We start from the raw sequence: 24,214 nt of genomic DNA, 5'->3' as shown, positions 1-24,214 counted from the left end.
ATTTGGTCGTGTCCACCTGGATGTCTTGTAGGATGGCTTCTGGAAGAGGTGCCGACATCGTTCTGGGCTCACTTTCTTGTTTGTATTCCTGAGGGAGGTTTGACATGGGGTGCAGCTTGCACAGGTTAATAGTTGTACATTCAACAGTATTACAATAATCATTGTTACATTTATTACACTTATTCTTATAATCTATATTACAGTTGCTAAGAGCGTTTTTATTGTTCACCCTTGTGTCTTTCTCTCCGCAATCAACCCCTCTCCTGATGCCACTGTCTCTCCTCTCAAGATAAGAGTCAGAAAAGTCAATAGACTCTTTTTGTAATTCACTTTCCTGTTGCCATAACTGTAAATATTCATAATGTTTATTTTGTCTCTTCGTTGGTTCAATGAGACTTATCCTCCTCCTTAAATTTTGTAACACTACTGGACTGAAGCTACCTATTCTTGGGAATTTGTCCCTGTCTTGTACAGTCATTCTCTCCCATTCATCACATAAAACCTCTGTGTGACTACCGTATTTTTCACACATTACATATCGTGCCGACCCAACTGGTCGGTTCTCTGAATCAACCCGAACCGAGGTTGATCGCCCCCTACCTGAACAAATGGCCCCCATAATCTGCAGGCGTTGCTTATTCCTCCTTGGATCTTTATCTCAAGGTTTTCAGCGAACCCTTACAAACAAACCAAGATGTCCTTGGGCAGGCCGGCGGTGGTGGTTTATCAAGTACCCCACTTACTTCTCGCCCACGTTGGCCTGTGCTGCAATCACTGTAACCAGAGCTGCTGTACCCAACCCAGGGCCCCTGTGAACCTTTATTTACTGGGGCGCGTTCCCCAGCAAGTATCGGTTGTTGGATAGTTCCTGAGTGACCAGCGAACTTCCCTTCCAAAAATAAAAAATTACACAAATCACGTCAGAATGTACAAATAGCGTTTGTGACCACTTTACTCTAATGGTATTAGGTCAGATTACTAACTACTGCACACAATTACGTGCGGTCCAATCGTTCAGTACACGAGCACTACTTGTCATGTACTGAAAGATCAATGGAATCGATGTTTCCGGCCGCGATTCCTTCAGCAAGAGCTTGTATGGCCTATATGGGTTCTGCACCAACACCCCAGGCGTTGTGCCACTGGACTTTTATAGCGGACCTCTTTGTCTATTTTACCTGTTACCTTATGACCTCCTGGTCTGTTACCTTATGACCTCCTGGTCTGTTACCTTATGACCTCCTGGTCTGTTACCTTATGACCTCCTGGTCTTGTTACCTTATGGTCCGCTATACTCTAATGCTCAAATATTATTTAACCAGGGATGCCTCCCTAGCCACCGTATATGTCACTTACACGTATGTCCCTTGACGAGTACCCGGCTTTCCTTTTGGTTCCACCTTACAGTTATATAAACTTTTGTATACAAAACACACTCACTCAACACATGTACACTTTTGTTTCTATATCTATTTCTGCGCAGAAATTTGTCTTTAGCCCAACAGTGTTACCAATTAGGAGCAGGATCTGTTAAACTAAATTTCAGATTCTCCAAAAATAGACTTGCGTTATTTTCCGCGTCGCGTTATCTACCGCTGTGCGTTACTTATCGCCTTTGCGTTACTTCACTTTATCACAACTTGAGCTACGTGGGCGTAACCGGACGCTACGTTGCGTCTGCCTTTGGATTGCGTACGCTAGTCTTTGTTAGCGACACGTGTACGCAATGCAAAGATCCACCGTAACACAATATATTTTTATCAATGTAAATGATCCCTGATCATCTACCGCAATCCACACTGACTGCCTTGTATCTCAGACAAACCGTGTGTTGTTCTATACTTTAACTATTACCTCTACTATGAAATAACAGCAAATCTCTTTTTAGCACTTTCTATCAACTATAAAATTGGCAAACAGGAATAGTGATATACGAAAATGAAACAGAAATGCAGATATATGCGTGCGTACGCAAGACAAAAGAAAAATAAACAGTTTTAAAAGGACACAAGCGTTTTGTTCTTACTTCCGGTTACCGGGTTCCTTCAGCACTCTTTATCTAAGCGAAGCAGACGCTTATCCCGCCAGCACTATGAGACAATCTCCCACCCTTTGCTGGGGGATAATGTCTGCTGATCTACCTAGTGCAGATGTGAGAAGTATAGGACGAGTTCCCAATTGACAATGCCAAATTCCCTTGTCGTATAAACAACCCTTTATGAAGCTAAGAACACTGTACGCTGTTTGCTTAAGAAATACCGTATGGGTACGCTATCTGCGTAACGATCGCTAAGCCGTAGGCGAGACGCTCAAGCGTCACGTTCGCTCACGGCCCAGTGATCACAGGACACGTTATTGGTTATGTCTAGGGGAATGATTCGCTGTAGCGTAGCCTACGCTCGAGACCACGAGGAGGTCACCAGCGATGCAGACGCTCATCACACTATACCTTTATGTTAAAACCTTATACCAATGAAATACACTGAATACCTTAATGTGAGTACAGGGTGTAAGTGCAACCTTGTGTAACCTGACTAACTACAAAGCTGCTTGAGCGTCACCGACGCTCAAGTGAACACTTAACACTATAGAAAATACACAGATACTGGTTTAGGTTCCAAAGCCTATTAACTATGTATTATAACTAATATACTTGCAAAAAGGAATCACAGTACAAATGATACACTACAGTATAACATAAACCACCTAACCAGATAACTATACAGGAAACACACTACAATACAATACAGTTAAGTTTAAGGAGAAATAAGAGAAGATGAGAAGACAAGAGAGAGAGAGAGATTTGAGAGAGATTGGCTCACAATAACATTAAAAGACAATATCGTTGCAGCGAAGCTTACACATGTGAGGAACAATCGCTGCGCAGTTAATCAATGCTGAGAATCTTTGTTTAGAAAGTACTTGAGCTTACCCATGCTGCCTGTCCCTATATACACAACACCCAGCTACACAATCGTCCCTACAATGCCGCATGGGGCAGAAGCTAGACTCCATTTTATTCCAAAATGTCCAAGCCTCAAAACAATGCATATGTTCTGATTTTACAATTCCAAACAATCTAAATCACCTTTCACAATGTAATCCAACTTCCTAGAACCATCTCATAATTTCACATCCCAAACAACTTCAGTATCTCTATAACCAGAGCATATGAGTTATCACAAGACCAGACCACCAGGTACTCACAAGTATCAGCCTGCCATTGCTACCAGCACATATTCAAAAGTACTGCATGGTGGTATTTATGATTAACAAGATCCCAGCTACCATCACAGATTCCACAGGGCACCAACACTAACACCCAACAATCATCACAGCCAAGTTACAATATCCTATTTAAACCAGAAAGCAATATGTCTATATTTCCTTCTATAGCCATGTGATTCTATACTTAGCCTTTGGGAAGGAATTCTGTCCTGGGGATGTAGCCGCCATGCTGCTTGATGCTAGCTTAGTTCTGAGTGTCCGTCAGCCCTGTGATCTCCAGTGGGTATATCATACCTGCATTCCAGCTGTGGGGGTGTGTCAACCACAGGAAGTGTGTGTCCCTCCCAGCATGTGAGCCAGCTGCATCAGTGGCCTTGGTTATGTAACACAATGGGTGATGACCAACACATTCCTGTCTAGTGAGAAGCTATTGTTTGGCGAATACAAAACAGAATCCTGTCTGGGTTTTGTTCTATATTCATGATGTCCACTTTCAGTTGAGACAATGACATCTCAGCCCTCATTCTCCTGTATACAAATCCAGCCCCATTTGTAAACACAGGTGTTGGCCCTCCTTATTGAGTCTCAAAAGCTCAGTGTAATTAAAGGCTATTGTACTCCGTCTGCGGGAAAGATACTGATTTGGAGTACAATTGATCTTCAATTACTATTCCTGTGTTTACCTTATGCATGTGTAGATATGAGGCCCTCTTAACATGCAAACTATTGTTTGGGGGATCTCTGAGGTCAAAGAGACATTTGAGACCTACTGATGCCTGTCTCCAACTGTTCAGATGCATGACTAAGTAAGAACAAATAATAATAAATAAATGGACATAACTTCTTATGTCCATAACTATTCGCACGAGCAATTAATACGCTCCAAACCAACACCGGAATATTGCTAATTAAATACTCTTCCGATGGGTACCAAACACTGCTGTATGATTCCTGTTAGACCCTTCGTACGATGCAAAGAGGGATTCCTCAGCTCAGGGACATTCTATTTTAACCAAACTTTCAGAATCTATCAAAGGGACCATGATCTATAAACTACATTAATTGTGAACATATGTAACGTATGAATCGCACGCTATGACTACATAAACTCTACCGTAAATACGCATACCGTGCGCCTGCGGGTGCCCGCGGCTGTGAGTATGTGTACGTACGGGAGAGCGTACGCCTGCGCAGCGCGGACATGAATGAGGTGCAAATATGGCAACGTGCATAGAGACATTTTTCTGACTTCGACACCATATTGCATCATACCCCTGATGAAGTCATAGAGACGAAATGCGTAGGGTTCACCAATGTCACTCATTGTGTTGTTGTATTGATAATCTCCACCCTGAGCTATATCTGCCAAAATAAAGGTCTCTGGTCTCTGGTATACTGAATTCATGATGGACCCACTGAGGCGAATTCTTCTATAACTCCGTTTGACACTGAATATACAGTCATATATGTGTTAGAGCACTGGGATATTAGTGTGTAGTTGTGTGATATACAGAGGTCCCGACTAACAGGGGTCCTATCCTTAGTGCTGCATCACATATAGTGCAAATTAAGAGTATTTTTTTTTGTAATATGTATATATATACATATATGGCCCTGGCCCTGAAAGGGGTGGATTTTTTCCCTTGAAACCCTGCCAGCATTTTAAGTATGAAGGGTATGTGTACCGAGTTTCGTCCAGATCTATCAAACAATGTAGTGCCTAACCCTAACATGACCGTTGCTGGAATCCCGACACCATTCGGAAACCCGGTACCGGAACACTAACCATCGACATCCTGAAGGTAAGTATTGGGGTGACGGTCAGGGTTAGAGCCTGGAAGGGGGGGTTAGGGCTATGCACTAGAGGTGGTATTAACCCTAGCTGCCACCTCCCGAGTATTAAGGTGCATACACACGGTGCAATGTAACCTTAGGAATTTGACTACTGTATATAGTCAAAATCGTAAGGAAAGTTAGTGCAAATCGCACTGTGTGTACACGGCTTGTGATACCGATGCACACTCCCGTGGGAACAGTATCGCAAGAAAATATAGACTGTGCAGGCAAGTCAATCTTGACTATATTGTGTACACTCAAGTACATAGTATACTCAAAATTGTCACTAAGTCAAAATCTCACATAGTCAAAATCTCAAGTAAAGATAGGCAATACCGGTGCTTCTTAGCTCCGGGGGAGTTCAAGGGAAAATCGCAAAGTCAAAATCGGAGTTTGTCAATGTCTCACCTTGTGTATGCACCTTTAGCCCTATCCGCCACCCCTGGTGTCTTAGGGGGGTATTCAATTAGCCCCCGAAGAGACATCGGGAGTAAAAACTCCCGATGTATCTTCGGGTTTTGTGGTCAGCCTATTCGATTTGACCGGCCGTAAAACAGTGCATTTCCACCCGAAAATACACAGGTTCAGTGAAACCTGTGTGTTTTCGGCTGAAATAGCCCCGTTTTCATCCAACGGTGCTATTATCGGGATTTTGCTTTGTCTGCCGGAGGGAGGTGAAACAAAATCCCAGATAAGACGTGGCACGCGCCGGCTCATAGGGGCAAATTAGATACCCCGCCGGCGAAACTTTCACACCCGCAGTTGGTGCGGGTATTTGAATATCCTCCAGTCTTAGCCCCCCACCCCCCCACCCCAGGCGGGTTAGGGTAGGGGGCAGGGGAGGGTTAAAATAATTACCCTACCCCCTTTTGACATTCTAATTGTTGGGATGCCGGTGTCGACCGCCGGAATAATGTATTATACCCAAACAAACAAACCTGCATATATACATACTTTGAGTTTTATATAGATAGATATAAGGCCCTGGCCCCAAAAGGAGTGGATTTTTTTCATTGAAACCCTTCCCGTATTTTAAGTTGGATAATGAAGGGTATGTGTAACGGTTAATAATTTCTATAAACCTCTGACTCACGTTAATCACGCTCCAAGTCTGCCGCTGCTGCATTGCACTAAGTTGTCCTTATCTCTGTCCGGTCACTAACCTTATGTGAGTAGCTTTTCCGGTGATATCGCCTCCTGCTGGTGAGCTGTGTGTTGCCAGGGTTCTAGAGGAGTATAAAACAGGGCAGCAGCATCAGCAAGTCCTGGTCTAGGCAGTTGTTACCATTATGACATCACAGCATGACCTCACAGACACACAAACAGACCAATGCATTTTCCATATGCATTTTCATGATTGGGCCCCAGGCCCCACAAGGGGTGGATTTTTTCACTTGTAAGCCCGCCAGTATTTTAAGTTGGATAACCAAGTTTGGTACAGATAAACCAAGGCATGTAGGAGCCTATGAAGAACAAACAAATAAACATACTTTGACATAGATAGATAGATAGATAGATAGATAGATAGATAGATAGATAGATAGATAGATAGATAGATAGATTTGTAGGTATTTCCATGGACAAATAAAAAAAACCCTGGGTACCTGACTTTACTATAAATACCCATGTCACAGAATGCTTACCATTGGCTGTACAGCATAGCCTTGCATGTGCTGGTAAACAAAGATGGCTGCCGGTTTGCTCACGTTGCAGTGATTCCCCTGTTGGAGATGACATAGTAAGGGACGACTTGTCTGTGTACAAAGGAGCTCAGAGTGCAATGGATTTATTATACACATATATACCTAAGGTGTTGTTCTCTGCCGATACACATGTATAGTCTCAGCATGACTGAGGACAAGGAGCTGCTTGTTAGGTGAATGCCTGTATGTGACTGTCACCGAGGACACACGCTCTGTATTCCATTCGCATGTGATCAGAATTTATACTCATGTAAACACTGATCTTCATTCTAAACCCGGGGATCCTAGTATATTTCATGCAGGACCATAATTATGTCTGTTGATCAGATTTGCTTCCAATCCTTCAGCATTTGATTAATTATTTACTATTTAGCTACTTTTCTTATCTTCACATATTACTATTGCAAGTAAAATACAACAAATGTTACGTGGGTCAGTACATTGAGATAGGCATGATATAAAGACAATATAAGAGGTGCGGGAACACCTGATACATAAGGGAGTAGTGGAGTAACATTTTAGCTGCTGGAGGTGAAAGTGTCTGTGGTTACTGTAAGGCAGCATTATCTCCTACTTGATCCCCCACCACCAGCCGATCGCAGCCAAAGTCACAGATAGAAAGCTGCTCCTCCTCCTCCTCAGTAGCATATTAGGGGTTCAGAGAAGCGAGTCCCAATGAGGACTAGTTATTATCTTCATCTCTGATGTGTAAGGTGCCACAGTGCTCCACAGCGCCTCCCAGTGGGGTAAACAGGACATGCATAAAACAGGGATGTGCACAGGCAGACAATAGTAGACATGAAAACAGGGTAGGGAGGACTTCTCGTGAGAGAGACTACAATTGGAGCATTATTGAAACAAAGCGTGTTGTCTAAAAGTTGCAAAAGAGAGAAATCCCATTTTTATTTAATTAGCGTGTGAGAGCAGATTCATACTAAATAATGCATACTACTAATTACACACCATATATCAGGGCTTAAACTGGACTTGTTACCCCATATAAAACCGCATTACTGTATTTAAAACAGAAAATAAGGAATCGTTTAGCTGAGTGTGTAGTAAAAGCAGAAATAGAGGAAACAGCACATCCGCACAGGAGACAGAAAGACTCAGTACTGTGATTATTACATGTCAGAATATTATATCTCGCTATATTGCCCAGGGGGCACCCCACAATAAAAGTAACATTATTTAAGGAGAAAAAAGTACCTTTATGGAGTCACTCCGGAGTCGGTTATTCTAAAATGACTCAGTACGTATTCGTTTATATTAGATATGAGCGGGTTCGTTTCTCAGACAACCGAACCCGCCCGAACGTCACCACCCGAGCCCGGATCCGAGTCAGGCTCGGGTTTTCCCACCTGACTCTGAAACCAGATCGAGGCAAAACGTCATCATCCCACTGTCAGATTCTCGCGGGGTTTGGATTCCATATAAGTCGACGCGCGTCGCCGCCATTTTCTTTCCGGCATTGGAGAGTGTAGAGTGAGGACGTGTCTCCGTCCTCAGTGTCCTGCATCAGTACAGTGGTGATGTCTTGTGCTGCATCAGTCCAGTCATAGTAGTTGTGTCCTCTGCTGCCATATGTCCAGTGCTGCTGTATAAGTCCAGTGCAGTGGTGGTGTCCTCTGCTGCCATATGTCCAGTGCTGCTGTATAAATCCAGTGCAGTGGTGGTGTCCTCTGCTGCCATATGTCCAGTGCTGCTGTATAAGTCCAGTGCAGTGGTGCTGTGTTGTGCTGCATCAGTACAGTGGTGGTGTCTTGTGCTGCATCAGTCCAGTCACAGTGGTGGTGTCCTCTGCTGCCATATGTCCAGTGCTGCTGTATAAATCCAGTGCAGTGGTGCTGTGTTGTGCTGTATCAGTCCAGTGTAGTGTCTTGTGCTGCATCAGTCCAGTCACAGTGGTGGTGTCCTCTGCTGCCATATGTCCAGTGCTGCTGTATAAATCCAGTCCAGTGGTGCTGTGTTGTCCTGCATCAGTCCAGTGTAGTGTCTTATGCTGCATCAGTCCAGTCACAGTGGTTGTGTCCTCTGCTACCATATGTCCAGTGCTGCTGTATAAGTCCAGTGCAGTGGTGCTGTGTTGTGCTGCATCAGTCCAGTGTAGTGTCTTGTGCTGCATCAGTCCAGTCACAGTGGTGGTGTCCTATGCTGCCATATGTCCAGTGCTGCCGTATAATTCCAGTGGTACTACCGTATGTCCAGTGATCCTGCCGTATAATTCCAGTGATCCTGGCGTATAAATCCAGTCCAGTGATACTGCCGTATATGTCCAGTGGTACTGCCTAATAAGTCCAGTTGTACTGCCGTATAATTCCAGTGATGCTGCCGTATAATTCCGGTGGTACTGGCGTATAAATCCAGTGATCCTGCTGTATAATTCCAGTGGTACTGGCGTATAAGTCCAATGATACTGCCGTATATGTCCAGTGGTACTGCCGTATATGTCCAGTGGTACTGCCGTATATTGAAATAAATATATATATATATATATATATATATATATATATATATGTATCTTGGATAATCCGGCACTCCCTTGCTGGTTTTGTTAATGCTGGGTGCTCGTGCTATAATGAATAAAGTTCCACTGTTGCTAAGTTAGCAAGCTGCACGTCACTCCATAATTGAAAAAAATGCTTTTAATGAATGTTTAAATACATGGAAGAAAACAGCCTTTCCGTCATATCAACGGCTCGTTTCAGGACCTGGCACAGTCCCTTCGTCAGGATTACATTTGGCTGCTATAATCAATGATAAAAAAGTGTGCTGTATATATATATATATATATATATATATATACACCTTGTTGCAAAGCGGGTTGCTGAGGCCATAACAACTATGCTGGTGTTAGACGTAAGTCTGGTATCCGTTATTAGTGCAGTGGGACTGCAGTGCCACTCCTAGATGGGCCAGGTGTTTGTGCCGCACACTTGTGTCGCTTAGCTTAGTCATACAGCTACTTCATTGCACCTCTTTTACTTCTTTGCATGATGTGCTGTTTGGGGACTATTTTTTTTTAAGTGCCATCCTGTCTGCCACTGCAGTGCCACTCCTAGATGGGCCAGGTGTTTGTGCCACACACTTGTGTCGCTTAGCTTAGTCATACAGCCACCTCGTGCAACCTTTTGGCCTTAAAACAATATTGTGAGGTGTTCAGATTAGACTGGAAATGAGTGGAAATGAATGTTATTGAGGTTAATAATACCGTAGGATCAAAATGACCCCCAAATTCTGTGATTTTAGCTGTTTTTATGTTTTTTTCCAAAAATCATCCAGATCCAAAACCAAAACACGAAAGGGTGGTTCTGGGTAAACCAATCCAGATCCAAAACTCGTGGATGGAACCAGAACCAAAACCAAAACACGAAAAGTGCCCGTCGCACATCTCTAGACTATGGCCCTCATTCCGAGTTGTTCGCTCGCTAGCCGCTTTTCGCAGCAGTGCACACGCTAAGCCGCCGCCCTCTGGGAGTGAATCTTAGTTTAGCAAAATTGCGAACGAAGTATTCGCAATATTGCGAAAAGATTTTTCTTTGCAGTTTCTGAGTAGCTCCAGACTTACTCTTCCAGTGCGATCAGTTCAGTGCTTGTCGTTCCTGGTTTGACGTCACAAACACACCCAGCGTTCGCCCAGACACTCCCCCGTTTCTCCAGCCACTCCCGCGTTTTTCCCAGAAACTGCAGCGTTTTTTCACACACTCCCATAAAACGACCAGCTTCCGCCCAGAAACACCCACTTCCTGTCAATCACACTCCGATCACCAGAACGAAGAAAAAACCTCGTAATGCCGTGAGTAAAATACCAAACTTCTTAGCAAATTTACTTGATGCAGCCGCAGTGCGAACATTGCGCATGCGCAGTTAGCGGAAAATCGCACCGATGCGAAGGAAAATAACGAGCGAACAACTCGGAATGAGGGCCTATATTAAAATATGTACATACTTTTGTTGGTTACCCAGTAATACTATATAATAAAAGGGTAACGTTGCTCCTCACCTCTATGGGGGGCATTCAAGTGTTTTGATTGTGTGCGGGTGCAGGCCTGTTATCGTGCAATCTGTGACTGTATTTCAGTGACCAGGCGATCTTGACATTTCTATATTTAGTCGTTTGCATTACTTGTATACTTGCATAGCATATTCTTGGGATGCAGCCCATTCATTCAGCTGGAACTGTTGACATAAGTGAGGCACAGGATGCCTCATTAATTAGTGATGGGAATTGATAGGCTGCACCCTCATGAATATTGATTCATTGCACAGTATGGCTGGCTCTTCCATATATACAGAATATATAGGGGGGATGCGGTTCCGCCGGTCACTATACCGACGCCTAAATCCTGCCCGTTGAAAGCCCAACAGTCGGCATGCTGACTGACAGGGACTATTCCCTGTCCAAGACATCCATAGAGGGGGCATAGAACCTGTGGCGAGTGCAGCGAGCCACTGTGCCCACAAGGGCCTTTCTTGCGCTCGCTTGTGTCTGACCTCTAAGTTATATAACTGATGAAACTTGATGCGTTTGGCATCCTGGCGGTTGGGATGCCGGCGATCATGTGACTAACGGCAGAATCGCGAGATACCCCCCAGGAGACCGCCACCTGGACACCAACAGCCGACATCCCGAAGGCGAGTATCAGGATGGGGGTTATGGTTAGGGCCGGGGGTTGATAGGTTTAAGCAAAAGGTTAGGGGAGGGGAGGGGAGTGGAGAGGGGTAAAATACTCACCTCCGTCCGTTGTCTGGATTCTCGCTCTCGGGATGCCGTGGCCGGTCATGGCTGCAACATGAATACTTACATACTTTTCAACTTTCTCAGGCACTTTAAGGAAGGAGGTGCTATCAGTTCCTTCAGCCTTCAATACCCTCTATATGCTGGTGACACTCAAACCTACCTCTCCTGCCCTGACCTCTCGCCATACATCCTCTCTCATATCTCCAACTGACTGTCCTCCATCTCCTACTGGATGTCCCAGCACTTCCTGAATTTTAACATGGCCAAGATTGAGCTAGTGGTTTTTCCCCCCCTTCCAGAGTCCCTCCACCTCTCGCCCCTCCTCTCTCTCGCTGTCTCATATGTCCCCTAAGTCCGCTGCCTCGATGTCATCATTGACTCCGCTCTCTGTCCACACTCAGGCCTTCTCTCAATCCTGCATTTCCACATCACCAGAATCCAGCCTTTCCTTGCCCCTTATGGCACCAAACTTTTATTCATTCTCTGTTCTCTCTTACCCCTCTTCAATCTAGTTTTAACACTGATTCTTGTCTCATTTTCCCCTCCCGCCGTGCAGCCGCTGCCTTTCCCCTCTTTAACCGGCTTCACTGGCTCCCTATTCCCTCAGAATCCAGTTGAAGCTACTTACCCTCTCATCTCTAACCTTATCTCTCTCCACCCCTCCCACCCCGCTGCCCTCTCAGCTCCACAATTTCCTCAAGATTTCGCTTGCGGTACCCCCATCCTCTGAAGACTACCTTTTCCTATCAGACTCTACCAAACTCCTCAGCTTCGAAAGTGCTTTTAACATGTATCTATTTATTAAAGCGTACCAGCCCTCTTCATAATGCAGTACGTTTCTCCAACACCCCCCCACCATGTATCCTTCCCAGTTCACCCTCCAATTGTTCTCCCCTTAGTATGTAAGCCCCTATGGGCAGGGCCCTCCTCCCTCTTCCCCAGCACACTCCATGTCACCATTGCACTGTTCCCTTGTCTTTTCCCATTCAGTGACTCTGATTCTGTCTGCCCACCCATACGCTGGGTACAGGCCACTGGGTACTGAATCTGTTCTCTCATGCGGCTTACCAATGTATGCTCCTGTTTGCTCCAGCTAGTTGCCGTACCCATAACCTCTGTTCCTGGGAAATGTGTCTCTCTTTACCCCATGCGGCGATGTGGGTCTTTTTTGCGCCTTATAAATGAAAGATAATAGTAATTAAAGTTTATAAATGTATTGCTGGTCCTTTTTGCAGTGTGTACATGCTGCGGTGCTGGAAAAATCCTACAAGGTGAGTGTGACAGGTCCATCTAGCCTCTGTGTGCCAACACCTGTGGATTTGTTTTATTTGAGCCGATAATAATGAAATATTAATGTTGGGATGTTCTGTGTGCCTAAAATTAGTTACAGTAGTGACCCGATCCCCTGCCACTATGCTGCCTTGCATTGCTAACCTAGTCATTAGCGCTATTCTGCGAAATGCGTGGTGCTTACACTGCTGCTTCTCCTGCATGAAGGGTTTGCAGTGTGGTGTAGGGGAGATTGCGGTGTGATATTGGCAAGGTCAAATATGTCTGTATGTCAAATAGGTCTGTATGGCCCATACGGAGAAGCCTGCAAGTTACAGGCGATGTAGCCCATAGATTTATAGCGGTAATAATTTAAAAGGTGAAATGCGGTAAATCCCCACGATTACGCCAGTTCCTGCTACTCGCAGATGATTACTTATGGGCCTACGAGTCAATTTACAGTATATTGCACTTCTGGGTAATCAGCACTTAACTATGAATCTACAATGATACGGCACAGGGAGTAAGCTATAAAATAGGGACATATATATAAATACAGGCAACACAGAAGCATGGAGCTAACTGGTTTATTGGGAAACAAAAAACATAATTAAGTTATACTCTAGTTCAGTGGTTTCCAAACTTTTAGAATATCAGAATTTTTTTCACGGCACCCCTTGGCCAAAAATTTCTTATTGAGAAATTTAGAAAGAAATATTACATTAAGTAGATCGCGTTTATATGTCATCCTTAGGGTCAGTTATGTGGTGAGGGACAAGATTTGCTTTTGTTTGGCCACATATTTTATGACTGGCAGCCACCAGCACTGGTTTTGCCTATTATATTGGCCATGAATAATCTGAATTGGTCCTGGACCACCAACCCAGGGCACCCCTGCAAGTGTCCCGTGGCACCCCAGGGAGCCACGGCACATAGTTTGGGAACCTCTGCTCTAGTTAAAAGAATTATTTCAGCCCCTCCCTCAACCCCTCATTATTTATGCCCCCCATACTTATTTGGTGATCCAGTCCTGACAGAATTTTGTACAGAAATTTCTACCGTTTGCATTCACTAATAAAGTTGTAATTTCGACCATATGGAAAGTTGCAAGCTGTGGTACTCCATGCCTCGTGCCTCAGGTTAGGGCGGAGAAGGGAGGATTGCCTACCTCCCAACATGACCCTCTCTAGGAGGGACCGAATGCTCTGCTCCTGGACTTCCCTCTTAATGTATGATTGCCATCACCTGTGCTGAAACGCCTTTCTTATCCATTAACCTCTTCAAAACAGGTGTCGGCAATCATAAATTAAGAGGGAATTCCAGAGCATTGTGTCCCTCCTGGAGAGGGTCATATTGGGAGGTATGGGATTGGGTCTCTTGTTCCTAGTGAGCCCTCGTGAAAATTCCCTCACCACACCAGTACCATATGCTCATAAGAGTAATAAGCATGGAATTAAACTGTACAAATAAACCAAATCATTAGTCAGCTCATTTAACACCTAATTCAGCCATCTTTAATGTAGTTTCTGAGGTAAATTACAATAAATGTGTTTTTAACACAAATAAATCTCCTGTCATATGTCTGAATTGTGAAAGCGTCACCTCATGTTTAATGTAGAATATCCGTCTCTTCATTTCTTGCCCTAAAAGTGCCTCCAAAGACGTATAATTGTCGAATTTATGGAACAATTTTTATTTTATTTTTTTCCCCAGGCTCAGTGACCCAACAAATTGAATGATTGGCAATTACAAAGGCTGCTTAAAAGCTGGAAGATTTAGTATACAAATGAGCTTAACACATCCGCTTAATATAGCATATTAAAGCCCCCCTCAGCCAATAGCATTAAGTGCTCAATGGGCTGAAATCCAGCTCATGATGTATGGTTTCATGACAGTGTGTTCTGGCAGACGGTGTTGGGTGTACAATTCTGTAACAGGGTTGGGCAGACTGCAGACTGACTGCAGTATGACTGGTAAAAGTGGATGCAGTGTTCTTCAGCTCCAGTAATGCTAATTCTCACTGGTAAGGAAATACGGACCTTTACTGCACAGCCATCTTAACAGCATTGTAGGCCCTATGCAAAGCAATGCATCGGGGCCCCTATCCACCCATTCATGGGAATAAATAAAAATAAATAAAAAACTACCCTTCCTATGGTCCCGCACCATCACTCTACATGCTTCCATAGAGGGAATGGCTGTCAGCACTCTGATTGGTGGATAGCTCAAACCATCCATCAATCAGAATGCGGCAGTCATTCACTGTCTAGCTGCAGATTGGGAGGCAGGTAATTCTCAATCAGAGCAGCCAGGCAGCATTTTCTACCTGATTCCCTAGAGATCCAGACACACCAGCCCTGGGGACAAATGCCCCCTGGACCAGCCTGCCCCTGCTTGAAGGCCACTAGAATCATGGGGCCCTGGGCCTATGTGTTAAGATGGCCCTGATTTACTGGAGTTCTTAATGGGGATGACATTGGAACCCATTGTTTCCACTGCTAGCATACCCCCTGCATTTTCCCTATGTATGGGTGCATATCAAACCCCCCATACCGTTCGTTTCACTTGGGATTGGGCGGGCAGCGGGAGGCTTGTGCACCCTCTGAGTAGTCCCTCCAAAATGCGTGAGTCTCCCAGACCTTCTGGGGAGCTGGTAATTATATTTTAACACCAGTGGGCAGAGTGGCTCTTGGAGAAATGGACTGTGTATTTGTACGGCTGTGAGCCACAAAGCTAGTCTACAACAAAGCTGTAGGGAGGGCAGTGATGGGGTCCATGTTTGCAGCAGTGCTGATTTTTAGGCCATTTTTTAGTGGGATTCAAATGGGCAATTTTGTTTAACGGTAAATCCTGGTTTGTGCCATTTATGTTACTAGGTACATGTTTCCACTGCCATTTAGGTAAAATAGGAATTAGTGCTCATGTGGGTCCACTTTCGGTTGTGAAGTAATTTAAATAATTTAAAATATATATTCGTTCTGCTTCCACCTGTCCCTTATTCCCTGGCATAAGCCCTGATGTCTTCTAAACAAGAAACGGTAATTTTCCTGTCAGCTATAGGGCCTGGTTCCGAGTCACACACAGCAGCAGCCAAAGCAGCAGTGTGTATTGCCCATCACCCATCTGCCACTTTATGCAAATGCCGCTACAAGCTCCTCCCCTTGTGTACATCTGTGCGGACGAATGTGCAAGGGTTGAGACGGACACTTTTAGTGCCTGTGCACGCTGTAATAACGATTGGTGCAGCCGTACGGCAGGTGCAGTTTCTCTGTCTGACCACGGCCTCCTGTATTTGTGGCTGTGCGGCAGGGAACGCAGCCAGTTGCATTGACACGTCCCCACCACTCCCATGACACGCCCACTGAATGGACCATTTTCCTGTGCACTACCAGCCACCTCCCAGTCACCACCCAGGAAACGCCCATCACTTCATCACCACCGTTCTGATAACATCGGTCCTGATCGCAACAGTGCCTTTGTGTAACGCATGCGTCATGGGGGTTTTCAGAACTTTTCGCACATGCGCAGTTACAAAAGAAATCGCTCAACGATGGGAACATTGGCATTACATGCACCTCAGAACCACCAAGGGCCCATAGTGAGTTGTACAGAATTCTCTTGGACACTATTTATGAATGCACAGTAGTTAGGCTCATTCATTACCAGATTTTCATTCCAACCAGCTAGATCTCTCCTAAGAGCAGGGTTGTGGACCCGGGACTTCGGCTCAGGTCGTTTCTCGTCAGACATAGCAAAAACCCAGGTCGGTGCACGTTCACTCAGGTTTTCGCTGTACTGTATGTCTGAAAGGACTATCCGGGCATTACTAATAAAGGTCAATTGACGTTTCATTGATGTGTGCTTAATAGAGTTTCTTATCATTCCACTGGCTGTGCTTTCAGATTTACAGTGCTCTGTTCCTGTAATAAACTGTAATATGTGACATCCATTACTGGAAAATGGCTAAATGTGCATCCAGCCCAGGCGGCAGCAAACAGTTTGTATAAGTAATAAATATAAAATAATGTGCCCACACCCGGCTATCAGTAATATCATGGTGGCCGGAGAAGGTAATTATGTATGTGTCCACCACACTTGGACAATCTGTAGCACTTCGTGTGTTGTGGCACTAAAAGTTTCAGCATGCCCTGTCACAAGTTTCAGATCTACACCAGCGTAACCAACTTGTGGTTCTCCAGCCACTATGGGAATCTCAGTCTCCACATGCCATACCAGCCTGTGCCTGGCAGGACATTCTGGGACCTGTAGTTCCGCAGCGGTTGAAGAGTCACAGTTTCCCTGCTGGCTGTGTGTATGATTATACATGTCTCTGCAGACATTAGTTTATCTGAGCATTCTCTAATGTGCTATGCGTTTCCTCCGTGTCTAGGTCACTAATGCAGGGGAATACATACTATTTACCGGCAGGTGGAATGCCGGCTGTCAAGATCCCAGGCAGCGGCATCCCACCCGCCAGAAGCTGGCAGCGGGGCGAGTGGTATGAGTGCCCTTGCAGGATCGCTGCGCTTGTCACAGGTTCTATTCTTACTCTATGGGTGTCGTGGACACCCATAAGGGAGAATAGTCCCTGCAAACCGGGATTCCGGCTGTCGGCATTTGCGGGCAAATTGATTGCATCCCAATGCAGGTGCCTGGCTAGGCAAGACCTTGTGTAATTACTTGTGTAATCTTGTGTAATTACTAAGTTATCATTGTTTGGAAATAAACAATATATACAGAACATCTAGTACCTGCTGTACTGCTATGAATGGCTGGAGGGCTCCGCTATTTATGTGTACATAGAAACTGTGTGCAAGTATAAACAGCTTATGTCAGATCTGTTTTCCAGCTGCGTTCCCAAGAGCCAGTCACAGGAGCTCTACAGCACCAGGCCCTAAATAGCACCACTGTCTGTCCTGCAGTTGTCTGTTATTGTGTTACAGTGTGTATACGGGCACACATCTCACATTGGGGGTAATTCGCATATCTACGATCACTTTCACAGACATGCGGGGGGACGCCCAGCACAGGGCTAGTCCGCCCCACATGTCTGGCTCTGTCCCCCCCCACCCCAACCCCCACCACCACGCACAGGTACAAAAGCATCCCACGCCGGCGATGCTTTTGTACCTGAAGAGTAGCTCCCTACCAGCGCAGCTCCTGTGCACTGGCAGGTAGCTACCCGTCGCTCTCCAGGTCGTAGCGGCTGCGTGTGATGTCATGCAGCCACCGCGGCCCGCCTCCCGCACTGCGTTGCCCGGACCGTGCCCCCAAAACGGCGGCCAAACGCTGCAGGCCCGCTCCCTCCCGCCCAGTGACCGCCTCTGCCTGTCAATCAATGCGCAGTTCAGACCTGATCGGCTGCTGTGCGAAAACGCACAGCAGTGATCAGGTCTGAATTAGGCCCACAGTGTCGTCTCATGTTGGGGTTCTAGGAAGATAGAACCTTGGATATAGCATCCTTCCTTTATCTCAGGTGTGAAGCTCTGCAAGCCCTTTTTAATTGGTCATTATTGCTACCAAATTGGTTAAGAAGACCACTTAAGGTGAATACCAAGAGATTTTTAATTACAACACCCCCCCTCCCCCATACATACACACATACATACACACACACACACACACACACACACACACACACAACACCCCCCCTCCCCCATACATACACACATACATACATACATACATACACACACACACACACACACACACACACACACACACACCACCGTTTAGTTATCCTGTGGGCTTTGGGAGGCGCAGGAGAAGTGTGAGCTGTTTGGTTGCGGATGCAGCTGACAGGCAGCCGTCACTCCATCCTGTGCACTCTCCGGCTTCTATTCCTGGGAACTGCAGCTGTTGTAGGTGCCAGCGCGGGCATATTGCTGCCACTTATAGGCACACTTTACAGCTTTTCTTTCCAGCAATTTGCATAGCGGCTAAAGAGCGAGCACAGATGCTCCAGTCTTCAGTCCTGGCACCAAGCTGTACGTCTTGGGCAAATTGTTTCTGCAAACGTATCACCCCGCAGCTGTGTTCTGCTATTCCCCATTAGTCTCTCCCTGATACAGCTATGATTAGTAAATAACATTTCTCTATCGTCCTAGTGGATGCTGGGGTTCCTGAAAGGACCATGGGGGAATAGCGGCTCCGCAGGAGACAGGGCACAAAAAGTAAAGCTTTAGGATCAGGTGGTGTGCACTGGCTCCTCCCCCTATGACCCTCCTCCAAGCCTCAGTTAGATTTTTGTGCCCGGCCGAGAAGGGTGCAATCTAGGTGGCTCTCCTAAAGAGCTGCTTAGAAAAGTTTAGCTTAGGTTTTTTATTTTACAGTGAGTCCTGCTGGCAACAGGATCACTGCAACGAGGGACTTAGGGGAGAAGAAGTGAACTCACCTGCGTGCAGGATGGATTGGCTTCTTGGCTACTGGACATTAGCTCCAGAGGGACGATCACAGGTACAGCCTGGATGGTCACCGGAGCCTCGCCGCCGGCCCCCTTGCAGATGCTGAAACGAGAAGAGGTCCAGAATCGGCGGCAGAAGACTCCTCAGTCTTCTTAAGGTAGCGCACAGCACTGCAGCTGTGCGCCATTTTCCTCTCAGCACACTTCACACGGCAGTCACTGAGGGTGCAGGGCGCTGGGAGGGGGGCGCCCTGGGAGGCAAATGAAAACCTTTTTTGGCTAAAAATACCTCACATATAGCCTCCGGGGGCTATATGGAGATATTTAACCCCTGCCAGAATCCGTTGAGAGCGGGAGACGAGGCCGCCGAAAAAGGGGCGGGGCCTATCTCCTCAGCACACAGCGCCATTTTCCCTCACAGAAAGGCTGGAGGGAAGGCTCCCAGGCTCTCCCCTGCACTGCACTACAGAAACAGGGTTAAAACAGAGAGGGGGGGCACTAATTTGGCGTTAGAAATATATAAAAAAGATGCTATAAGGGAAAACACTTATATAAGGTTGTCCCTATATAATTATAGCGTTTTTGGTGTGTGCTGGCAAACTCTCCCTCTGTCTCTCCAAAGGGCTAGTAGGTCCTGTCCTCTATCAGAGCATTCCCTGTGTGTGTGCTGTGTGTCGGTACGTGTGTGTCGACATGTATGAGGACGATGTTGGTGAGGAGGCGGAGCAATTGCCTGTAATGGTGATGTCACTCTCTAGGGAGTCGACACCGGAATGGATGGCTTATTTAGGGAATTACGTGATAATGTCAACACGCGCCAAGGTCGGTTGACGACATGAGACGGCCGACAAACAATTAGTACCGGTCCAGACGTCTCAAAAACACCGTCAGGGGTTTTAAAACGCCCGTTTACTTTAGTCGGTCGACACAGACACAGACAGGGACACTGAATCCAGTGTCGACGGTGAATAAACAAACGTATTCCTTATTAGGGCCACACGTTAAGGGCAATGAAGGAGGTGTTACCCTCTTTTGTGGTACTTGTAGTATCAGAAATATGTATTATGTGGGATGTGAAAAAACTACCGTAGTTTTTCCTGAATCAGATAAATTAAATGAAGTGTGTGATGATGCGTGGGTTCCCCCCGATAGAAAATATGGGCGGTATACCCTTTCCCGCCAGAAGTTAGGGCGCGTTGGGAAACACCCCTTAGGGTGGATAAGGCGCTCACACGCTTATCAGAACAAGTGGCGGTACCGTCTATAGATAGGGCCGTCCTCAAGAAGCCAGCTGACAGGAGGCTGGAAAAATATCATAAAAAGTATATACACACATACTGGTGTTATACTGCGACCAGCGATCGCCTCAGCCTGGATGTGCAGAGCTGGGGTGGCTTGGTCGGATTCCCTGACTAAAAATATTGATACCCTTGACAGGGACAGTATTTTATTGACTATAGAGCATTTAAAGGATGCATTTCTATATATGCGAGATGCACAGAGGGATATTTGCACTCTGGCATCAAGAGTAAGTGCGATGTCCATATCTGCCAGAAGATGTTTATGGACACGACAGTGGTCAGGTGATGCAGATTCCAAACGGCACAAAGGTGTATTGCCGTATAAAGGAAGAGGAGTTATTGGGGTCGGTCCATCGGACCTGGTGGCCACGGCAACTGCTGGAAAATCCACCGTTTTTACCCTAAGTCACATCTCTGCAGAAAAAGACACCGTCTTTTCAGCTTCAGTCCTTTCGTCCCTATAAGAGTCATATCTGCCCAGGGATAGAGGAAAGGGAAGAAGACTGCAGCAGGCAGCCCATTCCCAGGAACAGAAGCGTTCCACCGCTTCTGACAAGCTCTCAGCATGACGCTGAGACCGTACAGGACCCCTGGATCCTACAAGTAGTATCCCAGGGGTACAGTTTGGAATGTCGAGACGTTTCCCCTGCGCAGGCTCCTGAAGTCTGCTTTACCAAGGTCTCCCTCCGACAAGGAGGCAGTATGGGAAAAAATTCACGAGCTGTATTCCCAGCAGGTGATAATTAAATTACCCCTCCTACAACAAGAAAAGGGGTATTATTCCACACTATATTGTGGTACTGAAGCCAGAAGGCTAGGTGAGACTTATTCTAAATCTAAAAAAATTTGAACACTTACAAAGGTTCAAATCAAGATGGAGTCACTCAGAGCAGTGATAACGAACCGGGATCCATGTCCCAAATTTGCCCTTATCACTAAGGGTACCTCAGGTTCGTGGTACAGAACTGTCACTATCAGTTTCAGACGCTGCCGTTTGGATTGTCTACGGCACCCCGGGTCTTTACCAAGGTAATGGCCGAAATGATGGTTCTTCTTCGAAGAAAAGGCGTCTTAATTATCCCTTACTTGGACGATCTCCTGATAAGGGCAAAGTCCAGGGAACAGTTGGAGGTCGGAGTAGCACTATCTCGGATACTGTTACAACAGCAGGGGTGGATTCTAAATATTCCAAAATCGCAGCTGATCCCGACAACAAGTCTCCTGTGCTTAGGGATGATTCTGGACACAGTCCAGAAAAAGGTGTTTCTCCCGGAAGAGAAAGCCAGGGAGTTATCCGAGCTAGTCAGGAACCTCCTAAAATCAGTGCATCATTGCACAAGGGCCATGGTAAAAAAATGGTGACTTCCTTCGAAGCAATTCCAGTCGGCAGATTTCATGCAAGAACTTTTCAGTGGGATCTGCTGGACAAATGGTCCGGATCGCATCTTCAGATGCATCAGCGGATAACCCTATATCCAAGGACAAGGGTGTCTTTCCTGTGGTGGTTACAGAGTGCTCATCTTCTAGAGGGCCGCAGATTCGGCATTCAGTTTTGGATGTTGGTGACCACGGAGGCCAGCCCGAGAGGCTGGGGAGCAGTCACACAAGGAAAAAATTTCCAGGGAGTGTGATCAAGTCTGGAGATTTTTCTCCACATAAATATAGCTAAGGGTAAATTTATAATGCTCTAAGCTTAGCAAGACCTCTGCTTCAAGGTCAGCCGGTATTGATCCAGTGGGATAAAACATCACGGCAGTCGCCCACGTAAATAGACAGGGCGGCACAAGAAGCAGGAGGGCAGTGGCAAAAACTGCAAGGACTTTTCGCTGGGCGGAAAATCATGTGATAGCACTGTCAGCAGTGTTTCATTCCGGGAATGGAAACTGGGAAGCAGACTTCCTCAGTAGGCACGACCTCCACCCGGCAGAGTGGGAACTTCATGGGGAAGTTTTCCACATAATTGTAAACCGTTGGGAATTACCAAAGGTGGACATGATGGCGTCCCGTCTGAACAAAAAACGGGACAGGTATTGCGCCAGGTTAAGAGACCCTCAGGCAATAGCTGTGGACGGTCTGGTAACACCGTGGGTGTACCAGTCGGTGTATGTGTTCCATCCTCTGCTTTTCATACCTAAGGTACTGAGAATTATAAGACGTAGAGGAGTAAGAACTATACTCATGGCTCCGGATTGGCCAAGAAGGACTTGGTACCCGGAACTTCAAGAGATGCTCACAGAGGACTTATGGCCTCTGCCGCTAAGAAGGGACTTGTTTCAGCAAGTACCATGTCTGTTCCAAGACTTACCGCAGCTGCGTTTGACGGCATGGCGGTGGAACGCCGGATCCTAAGGGAAAAGGCATTCAGGAAGAGGTCATTCCTACCCTGGTCAAAGCCAGAAAGGAGGTGACCGCACAACATTATCACCACATGTGGCGAAAATATGTTGCGTGGTGTGAGGCCAGGAAGGCCCCACGAAGAAATTTCAACTCGGTCGATTCCTGCATTTCTTGCAAACAGGAGTGTCTATGGGCCTCAAATTGGGGTCCATTAAGGTTCAAATTTCGGCCCTGTCGATTTTTCTTCCAGAAAGAATTGGCTTCAGTTCCTGAAGTCCAGAAGTTTGTCAAGGGAGTATTGCATATACAACCCCCTTTTGTGCCTCCAGTGGCACTGTGGGATCTCAACGTAGTTCTGGGATTCCTCAAAACACATTGGTTTAAAACCAGTCAAATCTGTGGATTTGAAGCATCTCACATGAAAAGTGAACATGCTCTTGGACCTGGCCTGGACCAGGCGAGTGTCAAATTGGTGGGTTTTTTTTTTTTTCTCAAAAAAGCCCATATCTGTTTGTCCTTTCGGACAGGGCAGAGCTGCGGACTCGTCCCCAGTTCTCTCCCTAAGGTGGTGTCAGTGTTTCACCTGAACCAGCTTATTGTGGTGTCTTGCGCCTACTAGGGACTTGGAGGACTCCAAGTTGCTAGATGTGGTCAGGGCCCTGAAAATATAGGTTCCAGGACGGCTGGAGTCAGGAAAACTGACTTGCTGTTATCCTGTATGCACCCAACAAACTGGGTGCTCTTGCTTTTAAGCAGACTTTTGCTAGTTGGATGTGTAATACAATTCAGCTTGCACATTCTGTGGCAGGCCTGCCACAGCCAAAATATGTAAATGCCCATTCCACAAGGAAGGTGGGCTCATCTTGGGCGGCTGCCCGAGGGGTCTCGGCTTTACAACTTTGCCGAGCGGCTATTTAGTCAGGGGCAAACACGTTTGTAAAATCCTACAAATTTGATACCCTGGCTAAGGAGGACCTGGAGTTCTCTCATTCGGTGCTGCAGAGTCATCCGCACTCTCCCGCCCGTTTGGGAGCTTTGGTATAATCCCCATGGTCCTTTCAGGAACCCCAGCATCCACTAGGACGATAGAGAAAATAAGAATTTACTTACCGATAATTCTATTTCTCGGAGTCCGTAGTGGATGCTGGGCGCCCATCCCAAGTGCGGATTATCTGCATTACTTGTACATAGTTACAAAAATCGGGTTATTATTGTTGTGAGCCATCTTTTCAGAGGCTCCGCTGTTATCATACTGTTAACTGGGTTCAGATCACAGGTTGTACAGTGTGATTGGTGTGGCTGGTATGAGTCTTACCCGGGATTCATAAATCCTTCCTTATTGTGTACGCTCGTCCGGGCACAGTACCTAACTGAGGCTTGGAGGAGGGTCATAGGG

At 46.1% G+C, this 24,214-nt stretch overlaps 1 protein-coding gene across 7 annotated transcripts in view; it reads left to right on the top strand.

The window, feature by feature from the left end:
• Positions 1 to 24,214, top strand: part of REEP1 (receptor accessory protein 1) — a 148,658-nt gene that overhangs the window by 94,243 nt on the left and 30,201 nt on the right. For 4 of the 7 annotated variants that reach the window (XR_010178468.1, XM_063925008.1, XM_063925017.1 and 1 more), the window contains exon 7: positions 12,744 to 12,779. The exons of the other annotated variants lie outside the window; for them this stretch is intronic. Coding sequence is in view for 3 of the 4 variants with exons in the window: in XM_063925008.1 (XP_063781078.1) it covers positions 12,744 to 12,779 (36 nt within the window). In the remaining variant the exon portion in view is untranslated. The remainder of the gene's footprint in view (positions 1 to 12,743; positions 12,780 to 24,214) is intronic. 7 annotated transcript variants of the gene reach the window in all.

The sequence above is a fragment of the Pseudophryne corroboree genome, chromosome 1, assembly GCF_028390025.1.
Source record: "Pseudophryne corroboree isolate aPseCor3 chromosome 1, aPseCor3.hap2, whole genome shotgun sequence".
NCBI lineage: Eukaryota > Metazoa > Chordata > Amphibia > Anura > Myobatrachidae > Pseudophryne > Pseudophryne corroboree.
Note: the sequence above shows the minus strand (reverse complement) of the source record. Positions and strands in the feature narration are given on the sequence as shown.